This window comes from Bufo bufo, chromosome 9 (genome assembly GCF_905171765.1).
Source record: "Bufo bufo chromosome 9, aBufBuf1.1, whole genome shotgun sequence".
Taxonomy (NCBI): Eukaryota; Metazoa; Chordata; class Amphibia; order Anura; family Bufonidae; genus Bufo; species Bufo bufo.
Genome location: NC_053397.1, coordinates 216552421 through 216566287, shown reverse-complemented (window position 1 = coordinate 216566287; position 13867 = coordinate 216552421). Strand labels below are relative to the sequence as shown.

The window sequence follows — 13867 nt, the reverse complement described above, 5'->3', positions numbered from 1 at the left end:
ATAGAACATGTCCTATTTTTGTCCGTTTTGTGGACAAGAATAGGTATATCTAATGCAAGGCGGAATATGCGGGACCACAAAACGTGGGCCGATATCTGTGTTTTGTGGATTTGCAATTTTGCAGACCGCAAAACGGATACTGTTGTGTGAATGGACCCTAAATGCGGTGTTATAGGTCTCCTATGTGTAATATCCGGCTGCACCAAGTCCTCCAGAGCAAGAGACACTTTTTGCAGCAGTTCCCACTCTGTGATGTGATCACACCCTTATAGGACATAGACACAGATTATCCGGAGTGAACCACCCCTTTAACATCATAAACAGCTTGGACACCTTTGTGAGTTTAAGGCTACTTTCACACCTGCGTTAGGTGCGGATCCGTCTGGTATCTGCACAGACGGATCCGCACCTATAATGCAAACGCTTGTATCCGTTCAGAATTGATCCGTTTGCATTATTCTTTTTAAAAAAAAGTCTAAGTCAAAACGGATCCGTCCTGACTTACATTGAAAGTCAATGGGGGACGGATCCGTTTTCAATTGTGTCAGTGAAAACGGATCCATTCCCATTAACTTACATTGTAAGTCAGGACGGATCCGTTTGGCTCCGCATCGCCAGGCGGACACCAAAACGCTGCAAGCAGCGTTTTGGTGTCCACATCCAGAGCGGAATGGAGGCGGAACGGAGCCAAACTGATGCATTCTGAGCCGATCCTTATCCATTCAGAATGCATTGGGGCTGAACTGATCCGTTTTGAACCGTTTGAGATCCCTGAAACGAATCTCACAAACGGAAACCAAAACGCCAGTGTGAAAGTAGCCTTACATAGGTTATTGGTTACCATGAGTAAAAAAAAAAAAAATAAGAAAAGTTAAAGGGGTTGTGCACTAATTTCCAGACCTCTCAGACTGGTGGGACCCACGTTGGTGATCATACTTACCTGATCCCTGGCGCTGGGTCCCGGCTTATTCACTCCCCGGCCTCTGCTGCTTGTCTCTGGCCCCTCCATGTAAACTTCCTGTTTGACGCTGCTGCAGCCAATCACTGGCCGTGGCGGTGCTCTGCTCCCCTTGCATCATATAACCATTGGACATGATGCAATGGGAGCAGCGGCCAGTAATTGGCTGCAGTGGCGTCAAACAATAAGTTTACATGGGGCGTGAATGAGCCAGGACCCAGCGCCGTGGATCAGGTAAGTATGATAACCAACACAGGTCCCACCAGTCTGAGAGGTCTGGAAATTAGTGCACAACCTCTTTAAATAAAATGTTCAGAAATATATAAAAAAAAACGGAAAAAAAACAGAAAAAAAAACGACACTAACAAAACTACACATAAATGGTATCACTGCACGTGTAAGGACCCATGCTATAAAATGATCACGTTGTTACCCTGCACAGAGAACAATGGAAAAAGAAGACAACAATGACGGAAGTGTCTTGTTGAACGCCCCGCCTTTCAAATAATAGAACAAAATATTAGTAAAATAAATAAAAAATTAAATAATTGTGCCAATCAAAACTAAAACCAGTCCCACAGAAAACAAGCCTTCAGACAGCTCCATTGATGGAAAAATGAAAGTTAGAAATTTGGTATCGCCTTAATCGTACAGCCCTATGGATTTCATTTACACCGCACAATGAACGCGGAAAGAAATCTAAAACAAAAAAGAATTATGGTGAAACTGCTGTATTTAAAAAAGATAAAAATAAAAAAAAGCCATACAATACATTATACCGAACATCAACAGATAAAAATACACATTTCTGGCTCTTGGAACACGCTGATGAAAAACCAACGAGCCCAAAAGAGGCTGCATTAAGGGGTTAATGTAATGTATTTACAATTATGTGTAGATTAATTCTATATATAAACTGTAAAACTAAATTCAAAGAAGGCTATGGGCTTAAAGGGGTTGTCCAGTTTTTGGGACACTTGACCCGGAGTCTACAGGACGGGGACCAGAATACCACTGAAAAGAGCCACGGAGCCGGAATGGAGTGGCGGGGAGCAGGTGAAGATTCGTTTTTTCAACAGGTAGAACATGCTGCAGGAGTCTTTTAAACAAGTCCCAAAAGCTGGACAACCCCTTTAAGTCATTCTGTCAGCGACACAAGTTGATGCACACAGCCCAAGCAGCAGGACACCAAAGTGACCCACGTGAACCAATGCCGGACGCTTGCTGCCTTTAACACTCACCGCTACAATCCAGCCCTTTCCTGATATGCCACCTCGTTATCCTGCCGTCGGCGCATATGGACACCAGAATCTCCCCTTTATCCTCCCCCAGGCTGCTGTCTTGTTCGATCCACTTCACCTGCCAGACCGGACACGTGTGCTTATTTGGGTTGTCACTAAGAAGACACAAAAATAAATGTTGCTTCTGTCCACACAAAAAGTGATAAATGTATGATCATTAGGGGCCCAACGCCTGAGATCGGCGTGGACAAGAACATGTCCTATGACACCGGCTGACCTGTTACATGTGCTCTTGGCAGCTGAAGGCATCTGTGTTGGTCCAATGTTCATATTACCCAACATTACTGAGAAAAGTGATGTTTTAATATATGCAAATGAGCCTTTAGGAGCAACGGGGGCGTCACTGTTACCCCTAGAGGCTCTGCTCTCTCTGCAACTGTCACGCTCTTTGTACATTGAGTGACCTTAGGAGAAGTCAGGTACCAAGCGCACATGCAACAGGTCAGAGGTACCAATCTGCTGACAGATGCCCAGTGTTATTTAGAATAGGACATTACTCACTGCTGCATCATATTGTATCACATGTTTTGTAGCCATAGCTGTAAGGAGGATAGGGTGCATAGTATTGGGGGTATTAGTGTGCCTCGGCAAAGGAACTGCACCATTATTTACTGCATACCTGCTATCCAGCACTGGGACACTTTCTTTGTTCTGCACGTTGTAAATTGCCACTGTGCCATCATACATCCCGACTGCCAGCAAGTTTGGTGACGATGCAGAAAAATCCAAGGCAGTCACTCCACTCTCACAGTAGTAAATCCTCTCTGGCCACTGAAGAAAAAAAAAATACTTACTTAATAACAATACCACCCACATGGGAGCAGCATCACTCTGAAAAGAGGTGTTTGCAGCATTGTGACTTAAAGGGTTTTTTGGGAGTAAAATATTGATGACCTATCATCAGGATACGTCATCAATATCTGATCGATGGGGGCTCGACTCCTGGCACCCCATTTATCAGATGTTTGAAATAGCTGTCTTTACAGTTTAGGCTACTTCTACACTAGAGTTAATATTTTCCGGTATTGAGATCCGTCATAGGGTCTCAATAACGGGGAGGGAAAAAACGCTTCCGTTTTGTCCCCATTCATTGTCAATGGGGACAAAACGTAACTGAACAGAACGGAGCGCTCCAAAATGCATTCCGTTCCGTTCCCAGACCGGAGAGCAAACCGCAACATGTTGTATTTTGCTTTCCGTCCTGGGATACGGAGCAAGACGGATCCGGCATGACCCTCAATGCAAGTCAATGGGGGACGGATCAGTTTTATCTGCCACAATAGAAAACGGATACGTCCCCCATTGACTTGCAATGGAGTTCATGACGGATCCGTCTTGGCAATGTTACAGATAATACAACCGGATGCAGATGGTTGTATTATCAGTAACGGAAGCATTTTTGCTGAGCCCTGCCGGATCCAGCAAAAACACTAGCGTGAAAGTAGCCTTACCAAGCACAGCGCCATACAGTGTAAAGTGGCTGTGCTTGGTATTGCAGCCCAGGCCCATTCACTTGATTATTATATAAACCAATGAAGGTGAAGTCATTGGCCTAGGAGAGGCTGCAGCACTCATAGGAGCACCCCGTGGCCTCTTCAAACAGCTGATCATTGGGGGTGCTGGGGATCGGACCCCCACCGATCAGATATTAATTACCTATATTGAGGACAGGTCATCACTATTGCGCTCTTGGCTCTGGTTACGTTTGTGTTGGAAATTCCATCCTATTGGACTGCAAGAATGGAGAAACCATAAAATGAAGAAGACGTCTTACCGTTGTGTTCTTCAGTGACCAGCAACACGCCAGCCCTCTCTTCTGTTCTTTATAGCCAAACTGTCCGTAGCCAACAGCAAGAAGATCCTGTACAAGGAGAGTGCGCCATTAATTGGAGAAGCTTAGGCGGGGACGATCGACGGCCTGACCTTCTCCGATGGTACTTACCGGGTTCTTCTTGTTCCAGGAGGTGCTGCTCACATTGTGTCCTTTAGTCACCTCACAAACAAAAGACCACAATCTGTCTAAACTGGGGGACGTGACGTTGGGTATGACCTCTGTATCGTCTGCGGCGTCCGGATCTGTAAAATAAATGGTTTTAGGAGGAAGTGAAGTACCCGCACCTAAGAGTAAAATACAAATCTAAAAAAGTTTAACTTTTATTTTATTTTAGCACAAGGTCGAACATAAAAAAAGTGAAGACATGAGAACGGGTACAACAGCTGCACACACCAATAAGAACCGCCAGCTGCCGATACGCCGCAAGCTTCCCCTGAAATATGTTTTCGACCACAACCCGCTCCATGATGACAAGGTCTTGCTGGAACTTCTCTGATTGTAAGATTTCTTTTCCGTCTGGTTCACTTTCATCTGGAATATGGACGACTGATAATCTGTCTAGATCGGTGACGGTGCTGGAGAAGAGGTCTGAAAAAAGATGCAAAACACATATCAACCTCAAAATGTGTCCCCCTAAAATACAAATCTGAGGTAGGCCGCTGAGTCAAGATATTTCTATTCGGTTGGACCAAATTTAAAAGTCGTCCCTTATCCACGGGAGATCGGATAACTTACCTGATCAGTGGGGGTCCAACCAATCATTATAGGACTGCGCGGATACAATGTTCGGCAATCTTCCATCAGCACATGTGCTCGAACTGCCGAGCGATTCGGAAAGGGCAACGGGACCCATGACCCCACAGTCAGACCCCCGTTGATCAGACAGGCCTGCTATCCCCTACCCACTATCCTGCGGCTAGGGGATAACTTTTAAACTTGCAAATGGTGCCCCACAATAGTATGCAACTGACAATAGACGGCTAATAAACCCTCGCACTGATGTTAAAAAATGAGATTTTAGCCAGTCAGGAACACATCGGAGCCCGCGCACCCCGCCAAGGTCATCATCGCGCCACCTGAGCCGGGCAGCACACAGCAGGGACACAGGCCAAGGTAACTCAGTGTAGAGCGGGACCTAACGCTAACCTACCTATAGTGTGTGAACAATGTCCGATAGGTGCCAAGGTCCGACTCACAGCCAAACTCCCACATACCTCCAAAGTAAGATCACTAATACAATGGGGGGAGGCTGCGAGCCCCACCTATAGAAGGCCATGTGACACAGGGGTGCGCGGGCTCCGATATGTTCCTGATCCTGACAGGAATACATTGGCTAAAATCTCAGTTTTTAACATCAGCGTGAGGGTTTAGCCATCTATTGTCAGTTGCATACTATTGTGGTGCACCTTTTGCAGTGATCTATTTGCTCTTATATTCTCCTCCACACATTATTCCATCTTGTGTAGGATGTTTTTGTGGTACATGTGGTCCGCTGCCGGAATCCTCCATTGTATGCATTTTTGCTGGGGATTGCCGTTAGCAACGGATCACATGCGGAGGATCTGCTCCCCCCCCCGGTTATAAATACGCCACAGTGTTTGGGGTTTGAGCATTTCCTCCCACTTAGGCCACTCTATTCTGTGATTTAACTTTTAAACTTGGCAAAAAAGTTTTACATTGAATCCGTTGGGAGACAATCAATACGGTTGTCATTAAGATCGGTCACCCTGCTTTTGGGGGAAATCCCAAGCAGATCCTTCCTTCTGGAATTGTGGGGGTTCTGTTTCAGGGTTCTTGCCCGTTGCCCCTCATCGTTACAGAGCAGGGTACTGGTCGGCTGAATGAGACGCCTTGGACGCAGCAATAACCTACTAAACAGTACTATCTATAGATGGGCGTCTCTTGTCCGGCTGGTATGAGTCCATTTACAGGAATTGTCAGGGCATCAAAAAAGAGGAATTGAAATTTTATATTGTGATGTTATTGTAGCTATATTCTATGCGGCTTCTTGGAATAACTTTATATGAGGCATAAAGCACTGAAGGAACTAAAAAAATACATAAGCGGACAGTTCCGGCAACAGAAACTTGGTGATGGTTTCACTGGAAGTTTCTTTAAATAAAAATTTAAAAAAAATATATAAAAAAATATCTGATCAGTCCAACCGCAGTAAATCCCTTAAACAGACGTCATAGAGGGAGGTCGACCACTCGGGAAACCTCCTCTACAAGCCACAGTAGGGATTGCTAAAAAGCAGTGGTATTTTATTTTTTTATCCTTCAGGGCCCCATCGCCGATCACCACAGGCGGCGCGGCCCTGGATATAATTGCGGCAGTCGGAGATGAGCACTTCCATTGTGGAAGTGCTCATCTCCATATTCATCTGTATCGCTGTCCTCAGGACAGCGATACAGATGCCTGTGCTGCGGCAGGGGAGGGAGAGGCGTGTCCCTCCCCTGTTCTTCTGATAGGCCGCAGGCACTAATGACTGCAGCCTATCAGAGGCCGGCTCAGTCAGCGTGATGACGTCATCATCGCGCCGCCTGAGCCGGGCAGCACACAGCAAAGACACAGGCCGGAAGAGGCCTGCATCGCTGCTGATGGAGGTAAGTATCAGTGTTTTCTTTTTTTTTTTTGGAGAGGGGGGAGCTGGCACTATGGGGGCATCTGACAATTCTCACAGCCCAATTTTTTTTTGGGGGGGTGGCACTTTGGGGGCATTTTTTACTGCACATTATGGGAAGCACTATAGGGGAGAGCGGCACTATGGGGGAGTGGAGCACTATTGGGGCATATGGTGGCACTTCGAAGGGGCAATTTTTACTGGCACATTATGGGGGGGGGCACCATGGGGGAGAGGAGCACTATGGGGGCATCTGGGGGGTCTAAAGGGGCTTTTTTTTATTGACAAATTATGGGGTGCACTATAGGGGAGAACGCCACTATGGGGCATCTGGTGGCACTATAGGGGCATTATTTGGGGGCACTATGGGGAAGTGGGGGCTCTAAAGGGGCCTTTTTTCTTATTGGCACATTATGGGGGGCATTATGGCATCTGGTCACACTAAGGGGGCATTTTTTACTGGCACATTATGGGAGGCACTATGGGGCATTATTTGGGGGCACTATGGGGGAGTGGAGCACTATTGGGGCATATGGTGGCACTTAGAAGGGGCATTTTTTACTGGCATATTATGGGGGACACTATGGGGAAGGGGAAGAGGAGCACTATGAGGGCATTTACTGGGGCATTTTATACTGGCATACATTATGGGGACATTAGCTCAACAGCGGGCACTAAGCGGGGGTATTTCATGTACTGTCATAATATAGGGAGAATTATTACTACTAGGAGGTATTATGCAGAGCTTTACTACTACTGGGGGGCTATGAGGAACATGATTACTAGTATGGGCACTATAGGGGCATTATTACTACTGTGTGTGTTCTGGCAGAGAATTATTTCTATTGGTGGGGTTTTGGGGAGCACTGTTACTTTGGGGGGCACCCTGCCACAGTATCAGCTTAGCACAATTATTTTTGGGGAACATTATCTTTATACTATTAGTGTCTGGGCGCAGTTATTTTTTAGAGCACTGTGTGCCAATAATTGTTGAGGGGGGCACTTATCTGTGTGGTAGTAGTATTTCCAGGGGGACTGTTTCTGCAGTATAGTATTTGGGGCACAGTGGGCACAGTATTGGGGCACTATCTGTGTGGTAGTAGTATTTCCAGGGGGACTGTTTCTGCAGTATAGTATTGGGGGTGGCAGGAAAGGGTGTTCAGAAGATGTGAAGATGATGGAAATGTGGGAAACTAATGTCTGTTTGTCAATCTCTGCAGAGACGGGAGATGGCTGAAAAATCATCATGGCGGTCTGGTCTGAATGGAGAAGATGAGGAAAGAGAATGTCTACAACAAAGGTAACATCACTGAACGTAAGAGGTATGGGGCGCTATGTAGGAGAGGAGATGCTCCGGCTCCCCTCCTGCCATTTTCAGAAGGAGGATTCAGAGCTGGGAGAGGACGGCCAAAGGGGGGCAGCAGGCCACGGGCGGGTGGCAGATGGTGGGGGGGAACCACAGGCCTTGAGCAGGATCTGGGGAGGGAGGAGAGCGGAGGAGCTTCCTGGCTGTAGCTTGTTGTATAAGCAGGCAGTGCAGCCAGGACAGACCCTCCCCTCTCTGTATGATGTGTAGAGACAGGCCTCAACTATAGAATTTCAGCTGTACAGTGTTTGTTGGGAGTGGCCTATTATATGTAGGAGGGGCTTTTAATAATGGGCGGGGCAAAAAAAATCGGCACGCTGCATTGTTCTATTCTTACAGAGCTTTTAGAATGGCCAAATAAACGAATTAGTGAAACACACTATACCCCCCCCCCCCCCCTTGCATTTTTAAATATAAAGGGGGCTTTGAAAAATGGGCAGGCAAAAGAATTGGCACAGCGCACTACACGTGCCACATTTTTTGCCTTTCGGACCCCCTAGACAAAATTCCTGGGTGCTCCCCTGGTGAGGATAGACTTGGGCCGTTAGGGTAGTTGCCAGGTGTTAATCCAGAGCAGTCCCAAAGTCAGTAGCAGCTGGTCCAGGCGAACCAGAAGATACCTGAGTTAGGTACCAGCAGTACAGGCATGGTAGACACGCAGGGTCATTACCAGGAGCAACAAAGCAGGAACCGAAGGATGAGGCAGAGGCCTAGTCAAACAGGCAGAAGGTCAGGGCAGGCGGCACAGGTACAGGTCAGGCAATCCGGGTCGGCAACGGGAGAGACAAAGCAAGCAGGCAGGTATCAGACGATAAGCGGAGTCCATGGACCAAGTATAGGTCAGGAACACAAGTGGTTATCAAGCTCTTTAGTAACAGACTAGGACCTTGACACTCAGGCATCTGGGAAAAGGGCTGAGCCCCTTAAGTATGTGTAGGAGAGCCAGGGTTGGTCAACAAGGTCACCTGACCCAACCCAGCCCAAGGAGTGATGCGTAGCGCCCTTAGAGCAGTGACACATGAAACCAGCCGAACTCATGCTGTGTTCAGGGCTGAATGGAAGCTGTGGAGCGGAACCCTCAGAATAAACATCACTCACACAAACAGAGTGTCCCGGTGTCACCGCCAGTTCTGTGAGAAGGTCTGACAGACGTTCTTCTCTACCTCTTGTATGACGTACTTTGTTTTGGTTTCACTTTGTCATCTCCTTTCCTTCTGCCAGGTGTCACTTATTTAGACTAATTGTCTTCCTTTATAATCCCTGTCATACTGCCTCACTTTGCGGTTTATACTACTTCCTGGATGAAGTGTTCACTGCTGGAGGCTGCTGCTGCTGTTTGCTCAGATAAGTCTTTTCCTTTATTGTGTTTCCTTGTTGGCTTGATTCTAGGTGACCCTGACTCCGTCCGTATTAAGTGCAGTGAGCCGGTGGTCGTGTCCCCTCACTATTATAGGGTTTTCAGATGTCACACAGTCTTAGGTACGTGGGCATGCAATCGTCTACCATTGAGACCCTTGCATGTGCTTAGCAGTCAGGGAGAGGTCTTAGGGTTTTATAGGGCTCACCTATATGCTCCTTAGTTTGGGATCAAGCCAGTCGGTCGTTTATTTATAAGTTCCAGCTATCTGCAACTTCACCTGTGACACCCTGACTGCAGCGGTAACTGGAAAGCACTGGCCACTGATCACCGAAGAGCACGGCACCCGGGACCGTGGCGGTAAGCAGGGGAACAGCGTTGCACAGCAGTCGCTGTTACAAATAAAGACCAATTGAAAAAATTATTTTTAGCTCAATATAAAAATAAATAAAAATTGCCCCCAAAGGTGTACATAGCCTTTGATGATACATTTCCCCTGCAAGACAAATGCACAGCTGTTCACATCTTCCCCTGTCAAAAAAAACCTGTTTGCTAGAGGTACGGGGAGCTGGACCCTCTGATAATGAAAAGGTTGTCTGTGAGAAGACATAAGGTTAGGTTCACCATTGCGTTAAACGGATCTGGCAGGCTGTTCCGGCAGAGAACAGTCTGCCAGAGTTCACTGGATCTGGCCTAGCCAGATACTGCCGTTAACTGCCAGACCCAATTGACAATAATAGGATCCGGCAGGGATCTGGCCACTTTCTGGTGAAATGCTGGCTTTCAGCTGGATAAAAACCGTTTTTTGTCCGTCCGAAAACTGGCCTTTATGCCGGAAAGCAGTCAGATCCCCTATTGTATCCTATTATAGTCAATGAGATCCGGCGGTGAAAGTATCCAGCTAGCTCGGAGTCGGTGAACTTTGGCAGGCTGTTCTCTGCCGGAAAAGCCTGCCGGATCTGTTTAACGTAAGAGTCAACCTACCCAAACCTCAGACCCTCAGAACAGATAATGCAGTTTCATACAGATACCTCCTCTCTCCATTGAGGCCACTGATGTTGTCTTTCTGCTGGTGTTGGACCTGCTGCTGGCGACGCTCGCTGATCTGCTGGGTGTCTCTACGACAGGATTTACCACCAGTGCGCTCTCTGGAGAGTTATAGGAGTCATACAGATCCCAAACTGAAGCCATGACACCTACACAGATGAAAAGAATATTCTGATCAGCGCTGAGAATTGGCATTGTCCATCTTTACATGTGTGACAATCAGAAAAAAAAGTGACTTTACTTTAGATAAAAGGTGACTCGTTATCAGAAGTGGGGAATAATAAGGGGTAGTGCATTATCTGATGTCCAACTGTGAGTCAGGAAGAGGCCATCCTCTCATCAAGGTGGTCATATGTTAAGGAAATTTGCTCCGTCAGTCATGACACGTGAAGACATTCATTAAAGGGATCCTGTCACCAGGAAATTCTATGTTAAACCAGACATGATGTCTTGGAGGGCTAGCTCAGCTGAATGTAAGGACACCTTTCACTTTGTGATCCGTTGCTTAATTCTGTGGGGCCACAAAAAAATAGAACATGTCCTATTCTTGCCCGTTTTGCAGAAGAAGAATAGGCATTTCTATTATGGGCGTCCCGTTCCGTTCTGCAAATTGTCCGTGTTTAGCTGATCTACAATTTGCGGACCGCAAACCACGGCGCGGTCGTGTGCATCAGCCCTAATACTGTATAACCGTACCGGCATCTTCCAGGACAATTCGTTCACACTGGACCTCTTTACTTTTCGGTGCCCCGTTAATGGTCTGCATCATCCTCTCGATGTAGCGATCATTTCCGGCTCTGTTCTTGCAGAGATCCGAGTAGGTCTGATTCCGCAAGCTTAATGAGAAATAAAGATAAGTTAAAGTCCACATAGACGTGTCGTTACGATTCAATGTGTGCGGTCATACTTGATTAATTCTGCTTGTGGGTCATCGCTGGTGATCACAGCTGCCGGTATGTCCAGCAGCCATACTGTGTCTGTCTCCGTCAGGTAGACATGGACTGGTTTATCTAGATCTTCTTCCTTCTGTTGTTCTGGTACGTCATCTTGTTTTAAGTGGAAATCTGTGGAAGAGATACTTACATAAATCTGAGATTGATGCTCGATCTTTCTTTACCCCAACTTCTGCCATTGGGGTGAAGGTCAGGACACCTCCGTATAAATTAGTTAAGTGATCAAGATGAAACTGGCAGGTTCTGCTAACGTTCATCTATGAACACTTTAGAAAGCTGTACCCTTTCCCGAAGGTTTAAGACCCCTGTCTATGAAGGTGAAAGGGGTAAGCAGCCACTGGAGCTGTTGATCTTAGAAAAACATACTATTGGGAAAACCCCCCAAGACCATACACCCAATGTTGTATGACAGACAATCTATGAATGTAATGGTCAACTTTATGTGGTCTTACCAGGTAAACTGAGCCCAACGTCACGCTTGAAACCTGGCTCCTCTATATCTTCTGAAAGTGACTCAGCCTCTTGACTCGATCTTGACATACTGCTTCCTCCAAAGGTTGACCTGAAAAGAAAGAGTTTTTTTTTTAAAAAGCACACCCATTGTTATATTTTTTCCCCATCAGTCAGTAGTACATGATTTGGGGGATACTATTTCTCCTTTCCGGTAAGCATAAGGAGTCTTACAGGCCAGTCACCGCTCCTCTAGAGTTCTAGGAAAATGAGTACATAAAAATATATGACCAGGGTTGGATTGGCCATGGACCTTACAGGTCTAATTTCACTTGCTTGCGTGAAATTAGCCTAAAAGAGCCAAAAAAGAAGCAAAGATGAGGGGGATGCTGCTGCAATAACAAACAAAAAAAATCCATTCATTCAAATCTAAAAATCCATCTACTGTAAAATGGTAAGTGGAAGCATGGAAGAAGAAATGCAGCTGCAATATTTCTCCACCGGTAACCAAATATCCATCTGGTGTAAAACAGTATACAGAAGCAGAAAGGAGGGTAATGCTTCTGCAATAAGAAAAAATCCATCCGTTCAAATCCAAAAATCCTTCTGGTGTAAAACAGTAAATTGTAAAATAGAGGAGGGGTGCAACTGCAATATATTCTCATCAGTTACTAAATATCCATCTAGTGTAAAACAGTAAATAGAAGCATGGAGGAGGGAGAGGCAGCTGAATTCTCTCTCTAGAGGGCAGGAAAGATGGGGGAGGAGGGAGAGGCAGCTGAATTCTCTCTCTAGAGGGCAGGAAAGATGGGGGAGGAGGGAGAGGCAGCTGCATTCTCTCTCTAGAGGGCAGGAAAGATGGGGGAGGAGGGAGAGGCAGCTGCATTCTCTCTCTAGAGGGCAGGAAAGATGGGGGAGGAGGGAGAGGCAGCTGAATTCTCTCTCTAGAGGGCAGGAAAGATGGGGGAGGAGGGAGAGGCAGCTGCATTCTCTCTCTAGAGGGCAGGAAAGATGGGGGAGGAGGGAGAGGCAGCTGCATTCTCTCTCTAGAGGGCAGGAAAGATGGGGGAGGAGGGAGAGGCAGCTGCATTCTCTCTCTAGAGGGCAGGAAAGATGGGGGAGGAGGGAGAGGCTGCTGCATTTATCCATCTGGTATAAAACAGTAAATGCAGCATGGAGCTGGGGATGCAGCTTCAATATCTATTCATCAGTAACCAAATATCCATCTAGTGTAAACCAGTAAGTAGAAGCATGAAGGAGGGGAGGCCGCTGCAGCATCTCTCCCTGAGTAACAAAAAACCCATCCAATGTAAAATAGAAATTAGAGGGCAGGAAAGATGGGGGAGGAGGAGGTGCAGCTGCGGTATTTTTCCCCAGGGCGGAAGTTATCAATAGATTATTAAGCGCTATGTGGCATAAATGTGTCAATGGTGGCCCCACTGGATCACGGTCAGGTCCACAGACTACACCTATAACAACAAGGAAGGACATAGTGATCTGAATGTACTCTGCTTCACTCACCTTGAAAATGGCCCGATGAAGCTGGCCGTTAACCCAGTTTGCTGCAGGGACATGGTTGAGAAGAAGTCGGATGCAGTAAAAGCGGATGTATCTGGCGGGGTAAATAATTTTGCCTGCTTTGAGGGTGCAGCCCCCAGTTCTGCTTGAAACAATGCACGAGGTGTTACATCGTTTCCTTCTTCATCAAAAACCTGAGGGAACAAGAAACAAAGTGTAACTTTTGGAATGCAACAATAAAAAATAAATAAACATCACTGCAACCTTAAAGGCTATGTACACCTTCTGGGGCCATTTTTTTTTATGATTGCATGTTACTCATTTTTGGATAAAAATCATTTTCTCAATTGGCCTCTATTAAAAATATTGAGCTGTTCTGTCACAATGGGTTTACTGTTTTTCTAGCTGTGTGACTGGTACTTTCACTTGGTGCTGGTCATCTAATAACCCTGATCTCTAA

General features: G+C 46.4%; 1 protein-coding gene across 1 annotated transcript in view; it reads right to left on the bottom strand.

Annotated features, from left to right (window-relative positions):
- DNAI4 (dynein axonemal intermediate chain 4) overlaps positions 1 to 13867 on the bottom strand; it is a 35576-nt gene that overhangs the window by 9781 nt on the left and 11928 nt on the right. Inside the window, exons 3-12 of the mRNA XM_040408505.1 lie at positions 13411 to 13601; positions 11892 to 12001; positions 11394 to 11550; positions 11183 to 11322; positions 10471 to 10635; positions 4487 to 4681; positions 4202 to 4335; positions 4034 to 4120; positions 2879 to 3030; positions 2200 to 2354 (exon numbers count right to left, since the gene is read on the bottom strand). Coding sequence (XP_040264439.1) covers positions 2200 to 2354; positions 2879 to 3030; positions 4034 to 4120; positions 4202 to 4335; positions 4487 to 4681; positions 10471 to 10635; positions 11183 to 11322; positions 11394 to 11550; positions 11892 to 12001; positions 13411 to 13601 — 1486 coding nt within the window. The remainder of the gene's footprint in view (positions 1 to 2199; positions 2355 to 2878; positions 3031 to 4033; positions 4121 to 4201; positions 4336 to 4486; positions 4682 to 10470; positions 10636 to 11182; positions 11323 to 11393; positions 11551 to 11891; positions 12002 to 13410; positions 13602 to 13867) is intronic.